At 44.1% G+C, this 27,412-nt stretch overlaps 1 protein-coding gene across 7 annotated transcripts in view; it reads left to right on the forward strand.

Moving 5' to 3' along the window:
- LOC139581301 (fibroblast growth factor 13-like) overlaps positions 1–27,412 on the forward strand; it is a 189,358-nt gene that overhangs the window by 156,762 nt on the left and 5,184 nt on the right. For all 7 annotated transcript variants that reach the window (XM_071410901.1, XM_071410902.1, XM_071410903.1 and 4 more), the window contains 2 exons: positions 4,517–4,620; positions 23,734–23,932. In XM_071410901.1, coding sequence (XP_071267002.1) covers positions 4,517–4,620; positions 23,734–23,932 — 303 coding nt within the window. The remainder of the gene's footprint in view (positions 1–4,516; positions 4,621–23,733; positions 23,933–27,412) is intronic.

A 27,412-nucleotide genomic window follows, 5' to 3' on the forward strand; every position in this document is an offset into this window, starting at 1 on the left:
GTCTCATTTACCCATCTCCATCTGACTTTCGGGGTCACCTTATTTCTTAATTGTAAAGATATCTATACTTTTTTATTGCAGCTGCAGTGTTTTAAAACAGCCTGTTACTCGAATATCGTTGCGTTAAATCAGTGCACATGGGAGCACTCTCTCGCAGTCTTTCTCTCTCTCCATCAACTCCATTCAAATTGAATCCAAATCCAAATCAAATCAAATCAAATGTATTCATATAGCCCTTCGTACATCAGCTGATATCTCAAAGTGCTGTACAGAAACCCAGCCTAAAACCCCTAACAGCAAGCAATGCAGGTGTAGAAGCTCCAAAACAGATAATCCTGTTCTAGATTGATAGATTGCCTTATATATAGATGTCCTACCTCTTTCAGGTAATAAATTCAATGCAGTATTAGCCTTGTATTTAGCTAATTAATGATGGGTTATGCATAATAAGCTTCTAACTTATAGCCTCTGTCTCTTATGCAGTACGCAAGCAACTGTGCTCCGCTGGCCTCTCTCCTTAAAAAACGCTCCTTAGCTCTTGGAGTCCCATGCAAGAAAAGTTAAAAAAAAATTTTTTTATAATTTCTTATACCAATAGACTATTCGAATAGGGACGCAAGCTCTTGTTTGCTAAATGTTAAATACAGCAGGCCAATAAAACTCATGGGTAGTTTGAAAGAAGAGCGAATGCGCGATGGTGGTAGGCTAAATCAGTTATTTTTTCTAGCCCATAACCATTCAATCTTCGTGAAGAGAAGTGAAAGCCTTCTGCATCTAATTCTAGTCCCATATCATTCAAGGAAGTCATTCTATTAAGGAAGATATGGACAATGAAACTTATTTTGTTTAACTGTTGAAAGTGAGAAGGAATGAAGCAACAATAGAGAGAGAAGGAAGTAGGCTAATAACATTAGGGGGAAATATTATGAAAGGTATATATGCGTCAGTCGACTAATTATACAAATAAGCCCTATTATATTTCCAAAGTAAAATCAAATTCGCTAGCCTATACTTGTAACTTTGTAGGCCGCATGTGCTGCACCAGAGTCACATATTCTCTCCCTGCTTTATCATGGTTTGAACGATGTGCGTAATTACAGTCCATGTAATGCAGCATAATACAATACAGTATTGTAAAACAGTTCACACAAAAGATTAGCCTGCTGGAGCTAGTTTCATTTATTTACCCAAGAGAGCATATAGCTAGCTATATCTATGGGCTTTTATTGTTCTGTAATGTGCAGTAGCCTATATCATGTATGTTCTGGATAACGGCACAATCATTTGTTTTTTTTTGAGCTTGGGCTCATTAAATGTCTTTAAGGCTCATGAAATGTATTTACCGTATGGCTCATCGGGCTCAGGTAGTATCAGGCTTGAATTTTCTTTATAATGCTTTTGAATGACACTTCCGTTTTTTTCAGGAAATACAGGGTTACCCGGGAGAAAAGTGATTTATTCTCGGGATGGAACATTTATAAAATACCGGGAAAATATTCAACCCTAGTGTGGCTGAAATAGCCAAATCCACTCATTTGAAGGGTTGTCCACATACTTTTGTATATATAGTGTAGCTAGCTGATCCCAGATCAGTTATCTCTGTTTACAAGGCAGCAGATGTTGCTCAGGGTGGAGGGCTCCGGTGGGACTGGGATCAGCCCAGGTCTGCAGGGGAAGAGAGGATGGAGGAGAAGAGAGATGAAAGAGAGGAGAGGAAGGAGGAGACGAGAGATGGAGGGAAGAGAGGAGGACAGGAGAGCAGAGGGTGCATTTACGGCATCATTCTGCAGTACTACCTCTACAGTGGGTTGGAGTAACTTTTTACTTGATGAAATCCCTACTCCTTCTATTGTTCACCATGGAAGCCTGGGGAAACACAGAAGCTGTCTTAGTGTTAAGGTCAGGGGAGAGAGTCCATCACAGCTGGACTGCTTATATGGGCTTCCTCTCTGGAGGGAGGAAGTAGTTATTTAGAGAGGATCTGTGGTGAGCCCTGTGTGGTTGTTCCTAGCACCTAAGTCCTTGAACCTGTCAGTAAACTAAGAGTAAAAGGGAGAAGCAGAGGACCAGTGCTGATGACAAACACATATCAATGCTGATGTTGAAAAGAGAAAACTTTGTCTCTTCACCTTAAATATCCTCTCCCAGTGTTCTTATGTTGCTGGCATCCTATCTGCTCCATATAGGTGCGTGCGTGCGTGCGTGCGTGCGTGCGTGCGTGCGTGTGTGTGTGTGTGTGCCTGTGCGCGTGTGTGCCTGTGCGAGTGTGTCTGTGCCTGCGAAGTGTGTGTGTCCTTATATTCCTGTGTGATTATGTAAATCCCCTCACACAGAGATGTGCCTGTCTTTATCCCATAGCCCAGAGTGACCCTGTCCTCTGTTACCAGAGGGCATGCATGTGGCAGCACTGTGGCAGCATGGCAGCACTGTGTGCAATTAGTGCCAGCCAGGACAGAAGAGGAGGGGGCAGGACACAGCAGCAAAGCCACTGTTTGGCTCTGATGTTGGCGTAACTCTAAGAATACAGTAACAATACATAACGGCAGTAGTTACAATAACAGCTTTACAGTTACAATACATAACGGCAGTAGTTACAATAACAGCTTTACAGTTACAATACATAACGACAGTAGTTACAATAACAGCTTTACAGTTACAATACATAATGGCAGTAGTTACAATAACAGCTTTACAGTTACAATACATAACGGCAGTAGTTACAATAACAGCTTTACAGTTATAATACATAATGGCAGTAGTTACAATAACAGCTTTACAGATACAACAGGACATAACGGCAGTAGTTACAATAGCAGCTTTACAGTTACAATAGGACATAACGGCAGAAGTTACAATAACAGCTTTACAGTTACAATAGGACATAACGGCACTAGTTACAATAACAGCTTACAGTTACAATAGGACATAATGGCAGTAGTTACAATAACATCTTTACAGTTACAATAGGACATTATGGCAGTAGTTACAATAACAGCTTTACAGTTACAATAGGACATAACGGCACTAGTTACAATAACAGCTTACAGTTACAATAGGACATAACGGCAGAAGTTACAATAACAGCTTTACAGTTACAATAGGACATAACGGCACTAGTTACAATAACAGCTTACAGTTACAATAGGACATAATGGCAGTAGTTACAATAACATCTTTACAGTTACAATAGGACATTATGGCAGTAGTTACAATAACAGCTTTACAGTTACAATAGGACATAACGGCACTAGTTACAATAACAGCTTACAGTTACAATAGGACATAATGGCACTAGTTACAATAGCAGCTTTACAGTTACAATAGGACATAATGGTAGTAGCTACAATAACAGCTTCACAGTTACAATAGGACATTATGGCAGTAGTTACAATAACAGCTTTACAGTTACAATAGGACATAACGGCAGTAGTTACAATAACAGCTTAACTTTGAGAGAAAGAGCACAAATCACTGTCTCTGTTTGCCTTTTTTCAGCGAGCGTGAGCGATTAATATTTATTCATTTTTAGCATTATGTAACCTCTTTAAGGCTACATCATTTGCCTCTCTCGACCGCTGCTCATGCTATGAAAACCCCCTCTCTGTTCCGGAGTTCAAGAGCAAACCTCTGTGGTGGCGGGCAGCCTCTCTCTCCCTTAGCGTATGAATGCAGGGGAGATTGTGGCCAGGGGAGATTGTCAGCTTCCTGGCTAGCACAGTGACAGTAGGACAAAGGTGTGAGCGGGTTTGGCATATGAGGGTAGAGCCGGGTGGAAAGAGGTCTCTGTTCAGCCTGCGAAGCTGAGCAGTACTGTAGCTAACCATGGAGGAGACTGGGGTAGAGTGAAATTATGTGGTTGGCAGGAATAGTGCGGGCAGAAGTCTTAGCTTAATGTATCGTTCTCTACTTAGATTAGCTCTGCTCCTTGGGGCCTCCTGAGTGGCGCATCGGTCTAATGCACTGCACCGCAATGCTAGCTGCATTACTACAGATCCTGGTTTGATGCCGGGCTGTTTCACAGCCGGCCGCGGACGGTAGACCCATGGGCGACACACAATTGGCCCAGCATCGTCCGGGTTAAGGGAGGGTTTGGCCGTCTGGGATGGCCTCGTCCCATCGCGCTCTAGTGACTCCTGTGGTGGGCCGGGCACAGTGCACGCTGACACGATCGCCAGGTGTACGGTGTTTCCTCCGACAGAGTGGTGCGGCTGGGTCCCGGGTTAAGTGGGCATTGTGTCAAGAAGCAGTGAGGCTTGGCGGGGTTGTGTTTCGGAGGACGTACGGCTCTCGACCTTCACCTCTCCCGAGTCCGTACGGGAGTTGCTACCTGCTGGTGTTTAGTCACCCTAGATGCCCCCTCAAGCAGGAAAACTCAGACTGAGGCATGGCTTCACTAAATTCTATTCACTGGTGGATAAACAGTGTGCGTACTCTCTTCTTCACAAGATATTAGACATGTTTTTCCCCCTCCATTTGTTGACAGGATTGTGAGTAACTCTCTCTTTCTCCTCCCCAGCCATATTCAACCTCATTCCAGTGGGGCTTCGAGTGGTGGCCATCCAGGGAGTTCAGACCAAGCTCTACCTGGCCATGAACAGCGAGGGCTTCCTGTACACATCAGTAAGTCTCCCCAACCTCCTTCTCTGTGTGTGTGTGTGTGTGTGTGTGTGTGTGTGTGTGTGTGTGTGTGTGTGTGTGTGTGTGTGTGTGTGTGTGTGTGTGTGTGTGTGTGTGTGTGTGTGTGTGTGTGTGTGTGTGTGTGTGTGTGTGTGTGTGTGTGTGTGTGTGTGTGTGTTCTCAATGAGTCAGTGTGTGACACCGGTCTTGTTTGTCCTCTGTTGCTCAGTGGAGGTAGTGGGAGTCTCCTTGACTAATCTGTATGGTCAGTGGAAGAGCCCCTGTCTGAGAGAAAGTCACACACACACACACACGCACACACACACACAGAGAGCACACACACACACAGAGAGCACAGCAGGGCTAACCTCTCCTGCTCTCCCTGGTAGAACACAGTGGCTCCATATAGCCAGCTTGCAGCAGATGTCTCACATCTTTCCTAACCTCACAATCATTAAGAGCTACCTACAAGAAATATTCCTTCCTTCCTCCCTGCTACTTTCTGGCACAGCCACATACCCATTTGCGGTGCAAAGTCAATGCTACATCATGATCACAGTGCGTGTGGAATACTGAGCTCTCACCATAATGACATGTTTCCTAACAGGTGTCCCCAGTTGTTTACCATCTGTGCCCAGCCTTGCCTCTCTCACCAGGTGGCTAGAGTGGGTGTATTAGCATGGGGCCTGGCTGGCAGCATGATTTGTGGTGGCGGGGGTGATGAGTGTGTATGCCTGCTAATGTGTGCGCGAGAATGTGAGTGTGTGTGCGGATTATGTGTGTGCGATGGAGGAGAAGAGTGTGTTTGTTGTGTGTGTTTCTTTGTTTATGTGTGTGTGTTGGGGTGGTTCGGCCCTATGCCCTTGTCCCTGCCCCCACACCCCATGCCTGCGTCTGACCTTCTGGGCTGTACGGAGCTGAAATGCCGCTGCTCTGGCAGCAGTCCGCATTACTATGGTGACATGAACAGCTGGAAGAAACAGATGCAGTATGTGGGCTGCATGGAGCCATGAAACACTGTGTCTGGGGAGAGGGGAGAGAGAGATAGAGAGAGGGGAGAGAGAGATAGAGAGGGGAGAGAGAGAGAGAGAGAGAGAGGGAGAGAGAATAAAGAGAGAGAGCGAGAATAAAGAGAGAGAGAGAATAAAGAGAGAGAGAGAGAGAGAGAGAGAGAGAGAGAGAGAGAGAGAGAGAGAGAGAGAGAGAGAGAGAGAGAGAGAGAGAGAGAGAGAGAGAGAGAGAGAGAGAGAGAGAGAGAGAGAGAGAGAGAGAATAAAGAGAGAGAGAGAGAGAGAATAAAGAGAGAGAGAGAGAGAGAATAAAGAGAGAGAGAGAGAGAGAATAAAGAGAGAGAGAGAGAGAATAAAGAGAGAAAGAATAAAGAGAGAGAGAATAAAGAGAGAGAGAATAAAGAGAGAGAGAATAAAGAGAGAGAGAATGAAGAGAGAGAGAATAAAGAGAGAGAGAATAAAGAGGGGGATAGAGAAAGAAAAAAGCATTTGTTCCAGCAGCCCATAAAGATCCAGAGGCAGCAGCAATACCAGCCGACCAATTAAGGAGCCGTCTCTGCATTTCAACCATCTCCACCAGCCATAACGTCCACTCCCCCCATTCTCTTATATCATATCTGTAATAAGTATAATTCAAACACCCTTGTTATTTCTACTCTCTTCCATTCTATTTAGGTATAATACCTGCCAAACTGTTTCTTCGCTTTCTAGTTGACTATATCTACCTATCTAACCTAAATGTAAGCCTGCGGCTGGCTGGGAAACTAGATTAGGCATATCTGATATAATTCAGTGCCATTAAAAAGCTGAAGGATTTATAAACAGGAGGCCATTGAAATATACGGCTCTGGCAGCAAGGCTCCACATCTTTGATTAAATGTGCAAAGTTATGAATAATTCAGTTCCCATGCAGCCCAAAAAATATCCCTCCTCACAAAATGTCACCCTCACCATCGGACTGGTGGCGAACTGGCCGTGACTGGGGAGAATGACAAGGATTCCCATGAACCCTGAGAGGAGGGGAGCGTGCACGAGCAGTCACGAACACACGCAGACACACTGAGTGACAGATAGCCCACATGGTCACACCAGGAGGGATGTGTGATGTACAGTGCATTATGGGGCATTGTGTGTAGATTGATGACGAAAAAAACCATCCTGCATGATGGAGATGAAGACATGCTCACATAACAGAAAGTCAAACACTTAAAGCCCCAAAAGAGCAATCATGGCCAAGTTAAGAAGCTTAGAGTCAAAAAGAAAGGAGTCTTTTGGTGAGCCAGCTGGCCAGAGGTCAGATGACAAGCTTGGGAAAAAGCTAACAACGTGTTCCCTTAAAAGTTAAACCTCATATAATCCAATGAAAACTCTTCAAAAGTCTCCAGTTTTCAGATATCAACTACAAGTCTAGTATCCATTCTCCGTGGTCCAGGGCTTCTTGGCCATTAACAGCCCTTGGCCGGGATTCAATCCGATTGCAGCTTGTTGGCAATGCACCATTTAAATGTGGTCTTCAGGAACATTGACTTTAAAAGCCGCATTGTCAACCAAAAAAATCAAAATCGAAATCAATTCCATTCCTTGTCTCAATAAGTCTGATCAGACTATAGTTATGGGCCATAGTAGAGTAGAAGGAACCTTAAAGCCTGTGTGTAATTACTATACATTATAATGACCATTATCACAGGGTTGAAACATATCTGCCGGGATCGAGAAAGCAGAGAACGCCTGAGGGGAAAACAGAGACATAATACAAATAACCCCCCCCCCCCATTGTTAACAACAGTCCTCTACCCGTGCTCTGTTCCCTCTGAGTGACTTTAATGATATGAGCACCGCTGCCTCTAATTAAAACGTATGCGCTGAGCTGCTGCTTTAATAGAATTTAATAGAATAAAGATGGATCCTGCCTGGACTCTACAGGCTGTGTGTCTACCCACGCATGCGCGAGTGTGTGTGTAGTGTAGGGTTCCCAGGTTATTATACTAGCAGCCTTCATAGTAGATATAAAAGAGCTCTCAGAAATACTCTATTTACTAGATGCTATATTTAACTCACCTGTGGTGGTGATTCATAGAATAAGCTAAAGTGCTCCCCTCAGGTGACTGTCTGTGTCTTCGTGTGTTTGTTTTATGGTTATTTTACAGTATATACAGTAACAGAGAGAGAGAGATACAACCCATATTTATGTTTATTTATTTTCCCTTTTGTACTTGAACTGTTTGCACATCGTTACAGCACTGTGTATAGACATAATATGACATTTGAAATGTCTTTAATTTTTTTGAACTTTTGTGAGTGTAATGTTTACTGTTCATTTTGTATTGTTTATTTCACTTTTGTTTAATATCTATTTCACTTGCTATGGCAATGTAAACACATGTTTCCCATGCCAATAAATCCCTTGAGAGAGAGAGAGAGAGAGAGAGAGAGAGAGAGAGAGAGAGAGAGAGAGAGAGAGAGAGAGAGAGAGAGAGAGAGAGAGAGAGAGAGAGAGAGAGAGAGAGAGAGAGAGAGAGAGAGAGAGAGAGAGAGAGAGAGAGAGAGAGAGAGAGAGAGAGAGGTGGGACGGATCTGCCCTCTCCTCCCTCCCAATCATAACCACATGAAAATAGTTTAGGTATATTTGCCCTCATTGTTTGACAATTTTTTGAGGTTGTATTTATATGTGTGTTTTTCTTTGATCCTAACCTCTAGTAATGTTAAATGCAGTAATTACTTACCATTACAACAAAGTATAGCCTACTGTATTTTATAGAATCTTTATTTAGCACACTGCTGGTGCTTATAGTCTTGAATTCCCCCTACACACTTATACAGCCACCTCCAGACTAAGATTGTGCAACCCTCCGACAGCAACATAGCATTCAGCTTTGTAAATGGGACGATAGTTGTGTTTCATGGAGGAGGCAAGATTTTCCATTTGAGCTGAATTAGTGAGTGGATTGAATTGATTCGTTATTCAGCAGGGTGTCTGATAACCACTTCTCGGTCTGTCTGTGTGACTGACTGCTCCGTGCTGCTATGGTAAACTTCTGCCTATTCACAGGAGGGGGGTTTGGCCAATTTCTGGCCAGCGTTTCCGGGAGATTCCCAATCAATGGTGGAGACGCAGGCGACGACGTAGGCTAGCCAGGGAGGCAGGGGGCTGCAGCTGTGGTGTTCCTTCCTCTGAGTACCATTGTGTAGGTGGTGGTTGTGAGTGTGTTCAAGTGTTGGTTTGTGAACGTGTGTTTGAATACCTTCTAAAGTGCATTCAGAAAGTATTCAGACCCCTTGACTTTTTCCACTTTGTTACATTACAGCCTTATCTTAAAATGGATTCAATTGTTTCCCCCCCCCTTTCCCCCTCACGCAATACTCCATAATGAAAAAGAAAAAACGTTTTTTTTGAATTTTTTGCTAATTTCTTAAAGATAAATAACTGAAATATCACATTTACATAAGTATTCAGACCCTTTACTCAGTACTTTGTTGAAGCACCTTTGCCATTTTTTATTTATATTACATATACAGTACCAGTCAAAAGTTTTAGAACACCTACTCATTCAAGGGTTCTTCTTTATTTTTACTATTTTCACATTGTAGAATAATAGTGAAGACATCAAAACTATGAAATAACACATATGGAATCATGTAGTAACCAGAACCAAAAACTACTTCTTCAAAGTAGACACCCTTTTCCTTAATGACAGCTTTGCACACGCTTGGCATTCTCTCAACCAGCTTCATGAGGTAGTCACCTGGAATGCATTTCAATTAACAGGTGTGCCTTGTTAAAAGTTAATTTGTAGAATTTCTTTCCTTCTTAATGTGTTTGTGCCAATCACTTGTGTTGTGACAAGGTAGGGGTGGTATACAGAAGATAGCCCTATTTGGTAAAAGACCAAGTCCATATTATGGCAAGAACAGAAACAAAGAAACAACAGTCAATACGGAACATTTCAAGAACTTTGAACGTTTCTTCAAGTGCAGTCGCAAAAACCATCAAGCGCTATGATGAAACTGGCTCTCAAGAGGACCGCCACAGGAAAGGAAGACCCAGAGTTACCTCTGCTGCAGAGGATAAGTTCATTAGAGTTACCAGCCTTAGAAATTGCAACCCAAATAAATGCTTCACAAAGTTCAAGTAACAGACACATCTCAACATCAACTGTTCAGAGGAGACTGTGTGAGAATCAGGCCTTCATGGGCGAATTGCTGCAAATAAACCACTACTAAAGGACGCCAATATGAAGAAGAGACTTGCTTGGGCCAAGAAACACAAGCAAAGGACATTAGACCGGTGGAAGTATGTCCTTTGGTCTGATGAGTCCAAATTTGAGATTTTTGGTTCCAACCGCCATGTCTTTGTTAGACTCAGAGTAGGTGAACGGATGATCTCTGCATGTGTCGTTCGCACCGTGAAGCATGGAGGAGGAGGTGTGATGGTGTGGGGGTGCTTTGCTGGTGACACTGTCTTTGATTTATTTAGAACTCAATGCACACTTAACCATCATGGCTGCCACAGCATTCTGCAGTGATACGCCATCCCATCTGGTTTGCGCCCAGTAGGACTATCATTTGTATTTCAGCAGGACAATGACCCAGCACACCTCCAGGCTGTGTAAGGGCTATTTGACCAAGAAGGAGATGGTGTGCTGCATCAGATGACCTGGCCTCCACAATCACCCGACCTCAACCCAATTGAGATGGTTTGGGAACAGTTGAACAGCAGAGTGAAGGAAAAGCAGCCAACTAGTGCTCAGCATATGTGGGAACTCCTTGAAGACTGTTGGAAAAGCATTCCAGGTGAAGCTGGTTGAGAGAATGCCAAGAGTGTGCAAAGCTGTCATCAAGGAAAATGGTGGCTACTTTGAAGAATCTAAAATATATTTTGATTTGTTGAACACTTTTTTGGTTACTACATGATTCTGTATGTGTTATTTCATCGTTTTGATGTCATCACTATTATTCTACAATGTAGAAAATAGTTAAAATTAAGAAAAACCCTTGAATAAGTAGGTGTGTCCAAACATTTGACTGGTATTGTATGTGTAATACATGTACATATCATTGCAGACTCATTATGATAATTGACATTTCATCTACTGGGGTTGTGGGTGTTTGTGTGCCCATGTTCTTCTGTCCACGTGAGAGAGAGAATGTGTGAAAGGAAGGGGCGAGAGGAAGGGTGTTCAGTACATGTGTGGGTGACGCAGAATGCACCAGTGAAAATGTATGAATCCAGAGGAGTCACAATGTGTGGGAAGAGAAGGAATCAATTAAACATGTATTTTCCTTTATCCTGTCTACTCTCCTCTCTGCCCCTTTCTAGCTGTTTTTCATCCGGCCTCATATGTAATATTCAGCTCCTCACAGTTTGTCACAGCCGTCTTGACTCACCGTTGCTGAAAAATACAGATAGATGGTTAAACAGGCTTTTCATGGTGTCGAAGGGAAACGATCCTCGTACACACCATTGTCACCAAGATGTGGTAAATGGTTTTACAGTGTCTGTCGATGTTCTGTATGGTATGTTTTCTAATCAGGTAGGCTATCAAAAATGTGCCATGTTACTGTGCATTTCCTTAAATTCCTTAATAGTGTTTCTCTGTGACAAATGATGACCATTGGAGTGTTCATGTTGACGTCAATGTTCTCTTTAAAATGACTAGCTAGTGTCACGACGTCCGCCGATGTCGGTCCCTCTCCTTGTTCGGGCGGCGGTCGACGTCACCGACCTTCTAGCCATCACTGATTCATTTTTCATTTTCCATTGGTTTTGTCTTGTCTTCCTTCACACCTGGTTCCAATCCCATCAATTACATGTTGTGTATTTAACCCTCTGTTTCCCCTCATGTCCTTGTCGGAGATTGTTGTTTTGTTTGTATGTGATGTGCGATTTAGTGTTGGTGTGTGACGGGTTTTGTACCCACTTTGTTATTTTGTACATTTTGGTTGTTTTGGAGTTTTGTCAGCATTTATTAAACAACTCCGTTTATACCAAGTTTGTTCTCCTGCGCCTGACTTCTCTGCCACCAACACGCACCCCTTACAAGCTACTCTAAACTGTGTCTATGGTATTTTTCCAAAGGTGCCTTTGAAGTTTGGTCATTTATTTAGCTGTGGGTCACTAGGTGTAGAGTATATCACGAGGGCTCCAGTCTGAGTCTAGGAGGGGGGACTAGGGGGTATGGAGACAATAACATATAAAAGGAATGGAAACATTGTAGTTTGGGTTTCCGAATTATCATATGTTCGAATTTTGCAGATCTTACATATTATACGGAGGTTGTGTAACAGTGTATGAAAATAATTTGGTTACTCTGACAAAAAGTTCAGCTGTGTTTGAAAATAATTTGGTTACTCTGACAAAAAGGTTCAGCGGTGTTTGAAAATAATTTGGTTACACTGACAAAAAGTTCAGCGGTGTTTGAAAATAATTTGGTTACACTGACAAAAAGTTCAGCGGTGTTTGAAAATAATTTGGTTACTCTGACAAAAGGTGAAAGAATGGAGGTGTGAAGTTGTACTGCTTTTAATACTGTTCTTATTCTGTCCCTGTGGGGATCCATGCCTGTGTGTATGTTTGAGTATGTGTGTTCTTCTTCTGTCCCTGTGGGGATCCATGCCTGTGTGTATGTTTGAGTATGTGTCTTCTTCTTCTGTCCCTGTGGGGATCCATGCCTGTGTGTATGTTTGAGTATGTGTCTTCTTCTTCTGTCCCTGTGGGGATCCATGCCTGTGTGTATGTTTGAGTATGTGTCTTCTTCTTCTGTCCCTGTGGGGATCCATGCCTGTGTGTATGTTTGAGTATGTGTCTTCTTCTTCTGTCCCTGTGGGGATCCATGCCTGTGTGTATGTTTGAGTATGTGTGTGTTTGCATGGTGGAAAAAGGTTATGAGATTTCCACCCAGAAGCACAATACCTTTGCAAAATAGCTGTCCCTATCGCAGGGATCCTCTCAGGGGTCATTAACCAGCCATCGTGTGTGTTTTGTGCCTGTATGAGTGTGTGTTTGTATTTTGTATTTGCAAGAGCTTTTCCACCAGCTTAGAGCCTCCAAATCTATTCTGAACAAATGAACACATTGTAAATGTTCTTTTTATCTGGGGATAGACGGGAAAGTGTTTTTTATTCCACTGCCACTCAGTGACTAAATACTAAAATAGTGAGGCCATTGAAAAGGGAAGGCATTTAGACAGATTTGTTTGTGAGAGAGGATAGTGAGCGGTGGCGGCGCCATTATCTTTGTGAGTCTCCCAGGCTTTGACATTGCTGTAAAGACTCCAGCACACGGCTCAGCCTTGATTCTATTGGTGTCATTTCAGTTAGTAGAATATGGGCACTGGGCGCAGACACAGGACTGGCAGCATCGATTTGTGCTCGGGCGTGAAGAATGGCGCCAATATTCTTACAGGGAAGATCAGATCCATTATGCCTTTATTTCTCGTTCCACTGCCTCGCCTCGGGGGAACATTATTGGGTTTTAATTACTACTGTGCATTCATTTGATTGCAATTTCAGAGCAAATGGTAATTGATTGTGTTTTCTTTCTTGGCACGGCTACAGGAAGGCATTGAATATGCATTACCCTCTATAAAACTCACAGGGCTGTAGTATTGTGTTGTAGTGCTTGTATTGTTTTATGCCTGTGTGTGTGTTGATATTACAGATGGGCTGGGGAAACCTCATGCAGCATGTCACACTCAGTGCTTGCGTCAGACTGTAAACGTCTCCCCCCTTGCTGAAGCTATTGGGTCGTAAAGTGTTAAGGCGCTATCGCTAACCTGTACTGGGATATCCCTCCACTGCTGTAAATCTGCCCCCCCCCCAGGTTCTAGAGGACTGTCTGTGATGCCTGATGAAGAGGAGTATGTGTGTTTATGTGTGTACAGTATGTGCGGCCGGTAGCCTAGTGGTTAAGAGCGTTGGGCCAGTAACTGAAGGGTCGCTGGTTCGAATCCCCGAGCCAACTCGGTGAAACGTCTTCCGATGTGCCCTTGAGTAAGTCACTTAACCCTAATTGCTCCTGTAAGTCGCTCTTGGAAAGAGCGTCTGCTAAATGACTCAAATGTACAAGTCTGTATGTAAGCAGGGTTTATGGTGAAAGACACTGCGGGTGCTGTATACATGTCTGTGGAGAGAGGCTTAAAGTGAATCAGTGAGCATAAAGGACACCTCTTAAAGGAATGGGATATGTCCTTTAAAATAGATGGATGTAGGAACGGAGAGAGTGATAGATATGATTAAAGGAGGCTGAGAGAGTGCCTGAAAAAATGATGAGGTTGAGAGATATATGGGGACAGAGGGGAAGATAGGAAAAGAGTGAGGGGGTGAGCTATCCATTTATCTCCCTCTCTCACACACATAAACAAACACATTACTACAACAACCATCTCTTGCATGTGTTCCCCTATACATACTCCCTTACACACTCACTCAGTCAGTCACCACCGAGGCAGGGGATACCCTATGTGGGAGGGGAGGTACAGTGAGGCAGGGGATACCCTATGTGGGAGGGGAGGTACAGTGAGGCAGGGGTCGGGATGGTGACAGGGAGGAGAGGAGAGGGGTGAGACCGTGGGGTTTCCCTATGTTGTAGTCACAATAAAACCAAATAAGATATGGATCATAAAGCTCCCACCAACATGACTCATTGACTGCAGTACACAACACGAGCCCCCCATAGCTACGGTGATAGGGGGTGGTGAGGGGGTGAGAGGGGTACACAGTAAGGGTGTGTGTGTTCTCACACTCCCTTTTAATCACAGCTTTGACATGTATCTAAGATTGATTTCCAGCCATGGCGACATGACACACTCCAAAAAAATGACTCTCCTTTATCTTTAATCTCATTGGTCACATTTAGCCTCATTGATTTTCCATGTGATAGGGCTTTAATACTGTAGGCCGTTACAGAATGATATTATTACTGTCGGCACAGTACACTATAATAGTAGCTGCCTATACTAGAAGCATATCTCTCTGCTCTCACTCTCTGATGTGTGTGAAGTCTTCCAGCCTTGCAGCATTTCAACAGGGGGACTCATCAGCTCACTGCTGTCCCTCTCTGCATTGTCCTGTGCTCCAAGTAAAGCCATGTATTCTAATGGGATAATTTTAAGTCATGTACCACCACCAGTCATAGACAGCCAGGCTTGGGGAGGAGAGGAGGGGGAGAAGGAGGAGAGGAGGGCAGATCATTTCCATGCAGATAGCTTTTTCTCTCCTCTCTCGTTTTTTTCTTTCTCTCTAAAATAATGTTCCCTCGCTCCAATTTGCCGAGATGTGTTTTGCTCCGTCTAGCTCTGGATAGTCGTGATTAAAATGGTGTTTGCCTTTTATCACCGCACCGTGAGTTTCACTGAACACTAGCCATTACTATTGACTGAGGGAGAAACTGATGCAGCCGCTGGAGTCATGTGGATCCAGCTGCCTCTGTCAAAGAGACTCTAATAGAATAGGACTAGGGTTTCCCTCCATCTTGGCTCCTCCTTGTGTCAGATTCTTCTGTCTTCCTTAGAATAGAACAGGGGTTTCTGGAAATCCCTTCCATCTTGGCTCTAAAAGTGTCTGTGTCTATCTGAATGTCGCTGTCCTCCATAGACCCAATCTCGTTCAATAAGGCGAGGCTGGCAATCCCTTCCATTTGGCTCTCAATGTGTCTGTGTCAATCTGTATGCGCCTGTCATCCATAGCCATTCACTCCACTCCAGGGTGACTGCAGCGAGCCAAATCCACATAAGCTCATTAATGGAGGTAGAACAGGACTCCTGGCTCAAAAGCTGAGCAGCCCATCGTTTTCCCACCAAGCTGTTAGAGCACGGCACAGGAATTAATACTCGATACGCTGTTTGCTTGCCATGGTGATCACAGAGAGAGGGAGACGTGGGAGGAAGGGCAGGAGAGCGGGAAGAGAGATTGGGGAAGTGAGTAATGGGGAACGGGGGGACTCGAGAGAAAGGGTTGAAGAGCAACGAGGGAGAGAGGAAAACATACAGAAAAATAGAGAACAAGAGCAGATGTTTTGCGCTAACTTACTACCTTTAAAGGAACTGCTCTCTGCCTCCACACGGCTAGACAAATGCCTGGGCTTGGCGGTCAGAGAGAGGCAGGTTGATGCATGGCCAAAGCACAGGGAAATAAAGCGCACAGCATTAGGAGAAAGATCACCACGAATGGCTCTTTAGGCTGTTGACACTTGTTTTCAGGATGTTGTTGTCCAAGGTTTTAAATTTGTTGCATTTAAACATTCAACCCAGTTTAGTATTTGGGGAAAATAACAGTCCATTTCAGCATCCTCTTCATTTGCAGCCTCCCCTGCACTGTTGTTGTTGATTTTATTAACGCAATTATAATGAATTACCTTTCACCAGATAGAACTCAAAGGAGTTTAATCCGATCCCTCTCTCCGAAAGCAGATTTGCATTTCAGTACGAGGGTTTAATTGGTTTTATCTGACCTTCAAACCGAAGCATTAGCCATGGTCGCGCGCTAACGGAACAGTTATATAAGTGGAAAACTCCATCTCTGGGAAATCTTTTTAAACTGTGAAGAGCTTTTTCTGGGAGAATGGTTGAGGACTGTACTCCTTACTCAGAAGTCAGAACAGTCAAAGACTTCTTCATCTGTCATTTAGTTCAGACACAGACCTAGACATAGAGAGACAGTACAGACACCCTGGGGGCTAGCTTGGGCTCAGTCTGTCATCAAAGGCAGAACTGACTGCAGCAGACATGGCCTCTCCCCTAACGGTCCTTGATTTCCTTGGCGTCTTGTTAGAGTAGACTGTTGATGACCAGGTTAACGACAAAAGATATTTAGCAGCCTGCATGCATATACATATACATATACATATACAACTAGGACACTTTAGAAAAGCACCAGCAAGGGGGCCATTTTGACGCCCAAGGGTCAAAAACGATTTCCAAAACATTTTTTTTTATCCTTCTGAAATTTTTGGACTTTGTCAAGCAACTAGTAACCGACAAACACTGAGTATGCCAAACCATAGGAACACCTTCCTAATATTGCGTTGCAAATGACAGTATAGCCCCAAACCTAGATGACTGAGTTAGCCGTTTGGATAAGGGGATTGTAAATGTAAATGACAATTGTTTTAGATATATTTTACCTTATGATCGCTGGAGACAAATGTGAAACCGGTAATATGACAGTAAGCTGCAGCACTTTACCTTTTCTACTGTGAAGTTTAGGAAATGCTGGCCTTATCAATCAATCAAATGTATTTATTAAGCCCTTTTTACATCGGCCCATGTCACAAAGTGCTATACAGAAACCCAGCCTAAAACCCCAAACAGTAAGCAATGCAGATGTAGAAGCACGGTGGCTAGGAAAAACTCCCTAGAAAGGCAGGAACCTAGGAAGAAACCTAAAGAGGAACCAGGCTCTAAGGGATGGCCAGTCCTCTTCTGGCTGTGCCGGGTGGAGATTATAACAATACATGGCCAAGATGTTCAAACGTTCATAGATGACCAGCAGGGTTAAATAATAATAATCACAGTGGGTGTCGAGGGTGCAACAGGTCAGCACCTCAGGAGTAAATGTCAGTTGGAGAGAGTCGAAAACACCAGGTCCGGGACAAGGTAACACGTCCGGTGAACAGGTCAGGGTTCCATAGCCGCAGGCAGAACAGTTGAAACTGGAGCAGCAGCATGACCAGGAGACCTGGGGACAGCAAGGTGTCATCAGGCCAGGTAGTCCTGAGGCATGGCCCTAGGGCTCAGGTCCTCAGAGAGAAGAGAGAAAGAGAGAGACAGAGAGAGAGAGAGAATTAGAGGGAGCATACTTAAATTCACACAGGACACCAGATAAGACAGGAGAAATGCTCCAGAGGGGTCGGGAGACACTGTGGCCCTGTCCACTCAGACAGGATATAACCCCACCCACTTTGCCAAAGCCCAGCCCCCACACCACTAGATGGATATCTTCAACCACCAACCTACTACCCTGAGACAAGGCCGAGTATAGCCCACCAAGATCTCACCCACGACACGAACACGAAGGGGGCGCAACCTGCAGGGATGTAATTTAGAGACTCAAGCTTCTGTAGACATGCACAAATCACAGTATAGCGCCAAACCTACCGATTTTGATTTATGATTTCTAGAAAGTTGAAATTATATGCCCAGCCTTTACTGTATAGCCACCGTTAGTAATACCCGCATACATTTAGAACTGTCACTTTAGTGTTAGTTTCCTTACATTTCGCGTCATTCCATTACATCGTTAGTTGAACTTCCTTACTTCAGTCACGTTAGTGTGGTTGTTCTGGAGGATCGCTAGCAATAGTGGATCACATTAGGCTAACGTATTACAAGTTGTGCAATCATTTGGGGCATGTAGCCTATTGGAATCATTATGGAACGCAGACCATATGTACAGTCGCAGTTTAAACCTGGAGCCTGGCGCATGGTTCACAACGACTGGTCCGTTGTCATCACAGTTCCATGATTAGTGAGGATTATTAGGACAGATTTATAGGAATACTGTTCAACCCCTATTGTAAACTACTCTCACCTTGCAATATTTCTAGTTTTTTTTATTATTCATGAGTACTCTGATAACCCTAAATAATATACAAGGTCAGAGTATTTTTAAATCTACCAAATTGGTGCAAAACTTTTTTACGAATATGCGTGTATTAACATGGCTTTCTTTATTTGATCCCTAATATTCTGAACCGTTCTTTTATTGTCTGTCGAGAAAATTCCCATTCAAATGAAAAGGTACACCAACTCTAAAGGGATGGCTTTAGATACCTGTACTGAAACCCCACTAGAAAATCTGTCAGCCAGCAAGTGGGAGGGTTTCAGTGGTTGAATGACATTTATTCAGCATGCGCAAGGGAACCACGCTTGCAAAGCCTGTTACGCACCTGCAGGTAAGTCTTAACAGTCGTGGTGCGTGGGTAAAATCACTGGGGAAGCCAAGCCCGGGGACAAAAGCCATATTACAACCTGTGTTGTGATAATTACGTTGTTTGCTCTATAACCTGTTAGTACATATCAAATCAAATCAAGTTTATTTTATATAGCCCTTCGTACATCAGCTAATATCTCGAAGTGCTGTACAGAAACCCAGCCTAAAACCCCAAACAGCAAGCAATGCAGGTGTAGAAGCACGGTGGCATATGCCTTGCGACCGTGATATATAGGCCTAAATGCCGAGTCAATAAGAAGACACAGTGGCAGAATAAATTCAACCTCACCTTTGTTTCATCACAAAACCAGAGAGCAACTTCTGTTTGGTGAAGTCCACAAAGCATATAGCATGTAACAAACAGTTACATGGCCTACAGCATGGTCAAGCAAGTTAATGTTTCTGACATTTTCGGACTACTAAACTACTATTGAACCACGGAGAGTTACCACAAGTCGCAAAGAAAACAGGAGCTGCCTCCACTATTCCAGCACAATTTCAACATCATCCAAATTTGGCCTCCCTTGATAAAAAAAGTACAAAATAATAGCCAATCAGCGTTGAGCTAAATTGAGTGAGCTGGCGCACCAAAAAAAAGTGTCAAGGGATGCCCTTCAATCACATAGGGCTATTATTTTATATTTTTATCAAGGGAGGCCAAATTCTCACTGGCTTCCGTTGCATTCAATGCTATGGGTGGCAGCAATGTCATACTCTTTATGACCAGACAGCATCAGATAGATGGCCTACACATACAGAGAGGCGCTGTTTAACTCGCTCAGATGCTTTCTCTGGTGAGATACATTCAGCCTTTTGCGAGTTGAAGGAAAGTTATGAAACACAGAGAGACGAAATAAACATGATTTTATTTGTATTATTTTATTAATTTTGTCAATTTTTAGGGGAAGCCTGGCTGAATACCAACTACTGAGAAGTACATAGGAAAGTGTACATTTCCTAAGTATGAATAGGGCCTTAGCCCTTCTAGTGTTCTCCATCGGTGTCATGGTAGCTTAGCAGTGTGCCAGGGTTGAGCTGACAGGAAGTCTCCATGGAGGTGCCATGTCACCGGCGCCGTCTGACAACAGCAGTGTTCCTGTCACCATGGTCTGGGCCAGGGCTGGCTCTGGGAGTGACAGGGACAAGGGAGGATGAGAGATGAGATGAGAATATTTATCTACACTGAAGGTGTTTTCACACTTGGTCCATTTCAGACAATTTGTGAACTCAGTGTGGTTCCCTTCATTTTTTGGGTGGAATGTGAACACTCCGAAGGAGCTCAGAACCCTCAAAAGAGCCCTGGAAGCGAACCGAACTGACAGCATTTTGAGAGGTAGTCCAACTACTGAGAGGTAGTCCAACTACTGAGAGGTAGTCCAACTACTGAGAGGTAGTCCAACTACTGAGAGGTAGTCCAACTACTGAGAGGTAGTCCAACTACTGAGAGGTAGTCCAACTACTGAGAGGTAGTCCAACTACTGAGAGGTAGTCCAACTACTGAGAGGTAGTCCAACTACTGAGAGGTAGTCCAACTACTGAGAGGTAGTCCAACTACTGAGAGGTAGTCCAACTACTGAGAGGTAGTCCAACTACTGAGAGGTAGTCCAACTACTGAGAGGTAGTCCAACTACTGAGAGGTAGTCTCAAACGGGCAATGTGAACACAAAGCTCTCCAGGTTCGCTTGTCATTATTCCCACACCACACAGTAGACTACTGCAACACCGTTTCCCCTGCCATAACCCCTCGCATTGGTGAGAGAAGATGATGTGCAGGTTCATGGAAAAAAACGTGTGCTGTTTATGGATATTGATTAGAGATTGTCAAGGATGCACAGAAATTCAAAAATACACTTTGTACTGACACGATGTTCAGCTTATTTGTTTGCAATATGTTTATCTATAGGCTAAAATAGCTTCATAAGCTGTTTATTGATTGTGGGGTTTGAATAGTGTGAGAAGACAACATATTTGGTGAGAATCACAACATAGGGTACAAAACCAAGGTCCTTGCTATCTGGAATCCTTGTGATGTCCCAACTCCGACATTACACCATTGAAGTTGACATTTAAAATGGTTAAGGTAAGGGTTAAGTTTAGGTTAGGGTAAGGGTAGGGGTTAAGGTTAGGATTCAGGGTAGGGACGTCCCAAGGATTTCAGATAACGCTAACCACAAAATCAATGCTAGCACAACGCTACATCAATGCTAGCACAACGCTACATCAATGCTAGCACAACGCTACATCAATGCTGAATGTCTGAAAAAGATCTTGGTTCCTTTCTAAACATAGCAATGTGAATGTAATGAGGACTCAGACCACAAAATAGGTGAAGTGTGAACTGGCAAAAGAGTTGACTCCTCATTCAAAGGCAAGGTGAATACACAGAGAACAGAGTTCTTTTCTTTAACTGTAAGTGGACTATACATGTGTAGAGACTCCAGCCCAGAGTGGGAGTGAATGTATGACTACACGAGCACGCACATGTGCATTTAATCTAGTGTTGCACTCCCTTTTGTTTCTCTCCAGAGAGTAGTATTGTGTTGATGACTGGGTGACTGATAGTCAGTGGTGTAAAGTACTTTAGTAAAAATACTTTAAAGTACCACTTAAGTCATTTTTCGAGTATCTGTACTTTACTATGTATATTTGACAACTTTTACTTCACTTTCCCTGACACAAGCTTAATTTTTCCTGACACCCAAAAGTACTCGTTACATTTTGAATGCTTAGCAGGACAGGAAAATTGTCTAATTCACGCATTTATCAAGAGAACATCCCTGGTCATCCCTATTGCCTCTGATCTGGCAGACTCACTTAACACAAATGCTTAGTTTGTAAATGATATCTGACTATTGAAGTTTTCCCCTGGCTATCCGTAAATAAATAAAACAAGAAAATCGTGCCATCTGGGTTGCTTAATATACGGGAATTTGAAATGATTTATACTTTTGATACTTAAGTATATTTAAAAACAAATACTTTAAGACTACTCAAGTAGTATTTTACTGGGTGACTTTCACTTGAGTCATTTTCTTTTAAGGTATCTTTAATTTTACTCCACTGGTGATAGTTTGTCATGATCACACAACAGATATGTGGTCCAGGACCCATCATCCATCTTATGACTGACATCCACTGTGGTACAACTGAGCAATACTAGCTTGTCCCAGTCTGAAAAACATGTAAATTCTCTCCTTTCTAAAGCGTTTGCCAAGTTGCCATAGGACTGTAGTATAACCCAGTGTAGTAAAAAAACAAAGTTTTCCTTTCTCCCTGGTGATTACTTGATTGATCAATGTCATTGATTTACCAGAGTCCACATGCCTGTTGTGCGAGGCGGGAGAGAAATTAGAGGTTCTATTCAATCTGTGAAGATTAGATTCCGTGATAGAAAAGCAAAGGTTATTTCCCATTGAGCCGACATATGCAGTGTTTACCGTGAACGCAGTCTCCGCTAAAACGGGAACATGGCCTTTAAATTTCAATCACGCTGTTGAGCTGAACTTCAGTGATGCGGATTAAATAGAGCCCTAAGGGTAGCCGATCCTACAACACCCAAGATTTGCCGAACATACAGGTTACTTTTTTTAAATCCTTTTTTCGTGATTTCCAATTGGTAGTTACAGTCTTGTCCCATCGCGGCAACTCCCCTACGGACTTGGGCGAGGCGAAGGTTGAGAGCCACGCGTCCTCCGAAACACGTAATGACGCCTCAAGCACTGCCTTAGACCGCTGCTCCACTCAGGAGGCAAAACATACAGGTTCTTAAAGTGACAAAATAAAGTCAACCGGTTGCAAGACTTCGGTATTAAGCCTAGCCAATGAGCACACAGGAGAGACCAACATTTAATATACTAACAAAAACAGGTTCTGGTGCAGGGTCAAGGGAAGCACTACCTAAACATGAATTCAACTTCAAATGAAGAAAAATCTAATGTATTCTCTCAACTTAGTCAGCCAGTCACACACTAACAACCAGCCTCATGGAAACTTCCCCCTCAAACAACAAAGAGATCTTATTTAAAGAAACAGTCAGCCAATGAAATGACAGGATCAATCAATCAATTAGGCCGAGGCGCGCATGATAAGCAATGTCGGCTCATTGTCACACCTGTGACAGTTGTCCCAGGTCTAAATGAGTTCCTGATTAGACAAGAAGAGTGGGAAAACAGCATAACTTCCAACCACGTCTCAGATTTGAATACCCCAGGTTTAGTTTATTGGTGTTTCTTCCACTGTGGACTGAATGTGTAGATGGTTCCCAGGCAGAAAGCAGTTGCAAGGTAATTGGGAGACGACAGAGAAAGCAGGAAGAACAGTGCTTTAGTACGGTAGTATAGCAGCGGTTGTCTCAACAGATAATTCCATCTCCCTATATTATAGAAAACTCCAATAGAGACGACTTCGCAAAATGGGGTGCAATACACACAGGCACCCGTGCTTGTGAGGACGCACAAACGCACACATGCATATATATATACACACACACACACACACACACACACACACACACACACACACACACACACACACACACACACACACACACACACACACACACACACACACACACACACACACACACACACACACACACACACACACACACACCATCTGAACCTGTTTATGCCCACTGCTGGGAGAGGGCAATAGTTTGGTGAAGGCTTGACTAATACATAGTAATCATGTCTTCTATTACAAAGCCTCTGCAGAGGAAACATCCTCCAACAAATGTAATTATTAATTGTCCAATATATTATTAAAACTGCAGAGTAAAATTATAATTAACGTTTAATCTTATGTTTAATTAATGGTACTTTGTATCTATGGCATAAAGCTATTAATTATTTGCAATGATGAACATAGAAGCTTTTGAAAATACCGTGGTAATTTGGTAAGCATTGAGAGCTGTATGTCTTGAATCAGATGCTGTATAAGGATTGTTCAATCCTTGAGTGTGTGTAAGTGTGTGTACTCTCTGAGCAAGGGTGTGTGTTTGAGTCTTGCCTTCACCTCCTGTTCTTAAGTAATGATGCTTCATATCTCAGTGCCTCTCATTTACTAAAAATCAAGAGATGAGGACTCTTACAACCTCCCTCATCAGTGTCCCGCCCTCTCCTTCAGCCAAGGCTCATCCTGTCTTCTCTGTCTCTCTCTCCCTCCCTCTCTCTCTCGCCAGGAACACTTCACCCCGGAGTGTAAGTTCAAAGAGTCTGTGTTTGAGAACTACTACGTGACCTACTCCTCCATGATCTACAGACAGCAGCAGTCTGGTAGGGGCTGGTACCTCGGTCTGAATAAAGAGGGGGAGATAATGAAGGGGAACCACGTGAAGAAGAACAAGCCAGCAGGCCACTTCCTTCCCAAGCCTTTGAAAGGTGAGTCTGTCCATCTTTTTAACTATACGGTGCTTGGCTCTATTTTGAAGACAATGGAGAAAAATAGGGAAAGGTTTCTTAGGAAACTTTACTTAAAAAAAATAAGTTTGTTGATTATTCTCCCAAGGCCATTACATTGCAATTGAACGTTTATTGGTATTTCACTATGGCCTGGAGCACTGAGCTTTGGCAGCGGTTATTTGTATGAATGGGAGACTTTCCCCCAAAAAACACAAGGATTCTCTTTGATTAAAGGTCCCTGTTCCCTTTACCTATTCTCCCTCTCTTCCCCTCCCTCAATGTGGGTAGTATCTCCCTACGGCTTGGAGAAAGGCTGCTCTCAGCTACCCAGCCGCTGGGTGTTCTGCTCGGAGGCGATGGTGTGTGGGCAGGGCTATTGAGCGCTTCCCAAAAGCCATTCATACTTCACTGGAGCCAGACAGTGGAAAAGGCATTGGCAATGTCCTTGGCAAAAAGCTGCGTGAATGATAAAATTCTGCCTGTTTTGAATAGTGACAGCTAGGCTTTTTAACGCTAATGTCATGGCCAACCAGGCCAGGTGCCTCATGGGAGGAGAGGGAAAGAGGGGGTATGATTGGGTGCTGGATAGATGGATCTGTTCATGTTAAAAAGGCCAAGCCTCTTTCATCTAGATCAACACACAGGCTTACCTGAACGAGAAAACAGAGCGTGAGAAAGCATCAGTACTCCACTTCCACAAGATGAAAGGATGAGCTTTCAGATGAAAATTCCTCCTCAAAGTAAACGATCCACTAGCGACCCAAATTACTCAACCGACAAGAAATGAGCACCGAGCGGCGAGCAATTTATGTAAAAAAAACTGATCAGATGTTCAGTCGTTCTGTCATTTGGATATGTCAGTTCCAAGCTCCTTTTATGGTTACAATTTACAGACTAAAGAGAGAGTGTCACAAATACATTGTTATCCCGTTCATGTACGTTCTGAAAATCACGGTTAAGAAAGTCTAATAAGTTGTAGTGCCTAAATGAGGGCAGGAGGGCATTGGAGAGTGATGCACTGGGCATTGAATCCCTTTCAAGCCCTTTTTCACAAGGGCAGAAAGGAACAGCAAACAGGCAGCTGTAATGACTATGATGCTTTCTCTCCCAGGTTGGCTGGTCTGTTCTCATCCACCGACCAATCGACCAGTAGCTCATTAAAAATCCACATCTCTGCTCACTGAGATCACTGGGTTGCATTTAACAGCCCGACCAGTGGGCCCAAACAGAGCAATAGCCAGAGAATGATCGCAGAGAGAGAGAGAGAGAGAGAGAGAGAGAGAGAGAGAGAGAGAGAGATGAAGGGTGTGAGAGAGAGATGAAGGGTGAGAGAGAGAGAGAGAGAGAGAGAGAGAGAGAGAGAGAGAGAGAGAGAGAGGAAGGTTGAGAGAGAGAGGTATGAAGGGTGAGAGAGAGGTATGAAGGGTGAGGGAGAGAGAGAGAGGTATGAAGGGAGAGAGAGGTATGAAGGGTGAGGGAGAGAGAGAGAGGTATGAAGGGAGAGAGAGGTATGAAGGGTGAGGGAGAGAGAGAGAGGTATGAAGGGTGAGGGAGAGAGAGAGAGGTATGAAGGGTGAGGGAGAGAGAGAGAGGTATGAAGGGTGAGGGAGAGAGAGAGAGGTATGAAGGGTGAGGGAGAGAGAGAGAGAGAGAGGTATGAAGGGTGAGGGAGAGAGAGAGAGAGGTATGAAGAGTGAGGTAGAGAGAGAGATATGAAGAGTGAGGGAGAGAGAGGTATGAAGGGTGAGGTAGAGAGAGAGGTATGAAGGGTGAGGGAGAGAGAGGTATGAAGAGTGAGGGAGAGAGAGAGAGGTATGACGGGAGAGAGAGGTATGACGGGTGAGGGAGAGAGAGGTATGAAGGGTGAGGGAGAGCGAGAGAGAGGTATGAAGGGTGAGGGAGAGAGAGAGAGAGAAAGGTATGAAGGGTGAGGGAGAGAGAGGTATGAAGAGTGAGGGAGAGAGAGAGAGGTATGACGGGAGAGAGAGGTATGAAGGGTGAGGGAGAGAGAGGTATGAAGGGTGAGGGAGAGAGAGAGAGGTATGAAGAGTGAGGGAGAGAGAGGTATGAAGGGTGAGGGAGGGAGAGGTATGAAGGGCGAGGGAGAGAGAGAGAGGTATGAAGGGTGAGGGAGGGAGAGGTATGAAGGGTGAGGAAGAGAGAGAGAGGTATGAAGGGTGAGGGAGAGAGAGAGAGGTATGAAGGGTGAGGGAGAGAGAGAGAGGTATGACGGGCGAGGGAGAGAGAGAGAGAGGTATGAAGAGTGAGGGAGGGAGAGAGAGAGGTATGAAGGGTGAGGGAGAGAGAGAGAGGTATGAAGGGAGAGAGAGGTATGAAGGGTGAGGGAGAGAGAGGTATGAAGGATGAGGGAGAGAGAGAGGTATGAAGGGAGAGAGAGGTATGAAGGGTGAGGGAGAGAGAGAGAGAGAGGTATGAAGGGTGAGGGAGAGAGAGAGAGAGGTATGAAGGGTGAGGGATAGAGAGGTATGAAGGGTGAGGGAGGGGGAGAGAGGTATGAAGGGAGAGAGAGGTATGAAGGGTGAGGGAGAGAGAGAGAGAGAGGTATGAAGGGCGAGGGATAGAGAGGTATGAAGGGTGAGGGAGGGGGAGAGAGGTATGAAGGGAGAGAGAGGTATGAAGGGTGAGGGAGAGAGAGAGGTATGAAGGGTGAGGGAGAGAGAGAGAGAGGTATGAAGGGTGAGGGATAGAGAGGTATGAAGGGTGAGGGAGGGGGAGAGAGGTATGAAGGGAGAGAGAGGTATGAAGGGTGAGGGAGAGAGAGAGAGAGAGGTATGAAGGGTGAGGGATAGAGAGGTATGAAGGGTGAGGGAGGGGGAGAGAGGTATGAAGGGAGAGAGAGGTATGAAGGGTGAGGGAGAGAGAGAGGTATGAAGGGTGAGGGAGAAGGAGAGAGGTATGAAGGGTGAGGGAGGGAGATAGAGAGGTATGAAGGGTGAGGGAGAGAGAGAGACATATGAAGGGTGAGGGAGTGAGAGAGAGGTATGAAGGGTGAGGGAGAGAGAGAGGTTTGAAGGGAGAGAGCGGTATGAAGGGTGAGGGAGAGAGAGAGAGAGGTATGAAGGGTGAGGGAGAGAGAGAGAGAGGTATGACGGGTGAGGGAGAGAGAGAGAGGTTTGAAGGGGGAGGGAGAGAGAGAGAGGTATGAAGGGGGAGGGAGAGAAAGGTATGAAGGGTGAGGGAGAGAGAGAGAGGTATGAAGTTGGAGGGAGAATGACAATGTGTGGGAATAATAGGAATAGAAGTTGTTGTGCATGATTGTTCGAAGATCGTTTTATGTCAAGAAACCGCAAATGGCTAAATAATGTAATCAAAATAAAGGAAATTGGGGAGCTCGCTTTCATCTCCAGAAAATGTTAAACATACAATACATTGCTTTCATTCCGAAACTACAAATCAGGCTAAAAAGGCACATTTCTCTCAGAACCCAAATGCCAGATC

The sequence above is a fragment of the Salvelinus alpinus genome, chromosome 7 (assembly GCF_045679555.1).
Source record: "Salvelinus alpinus chromosome 7, SLU_Salpinus.1, whole genome shotgun sequence".
NCBI lineage: Eukaryota > Metazoa > Chordata > Actinopteri > Salmoniformes > Salmonidae > Salvelinus > Salvelinus alpinus.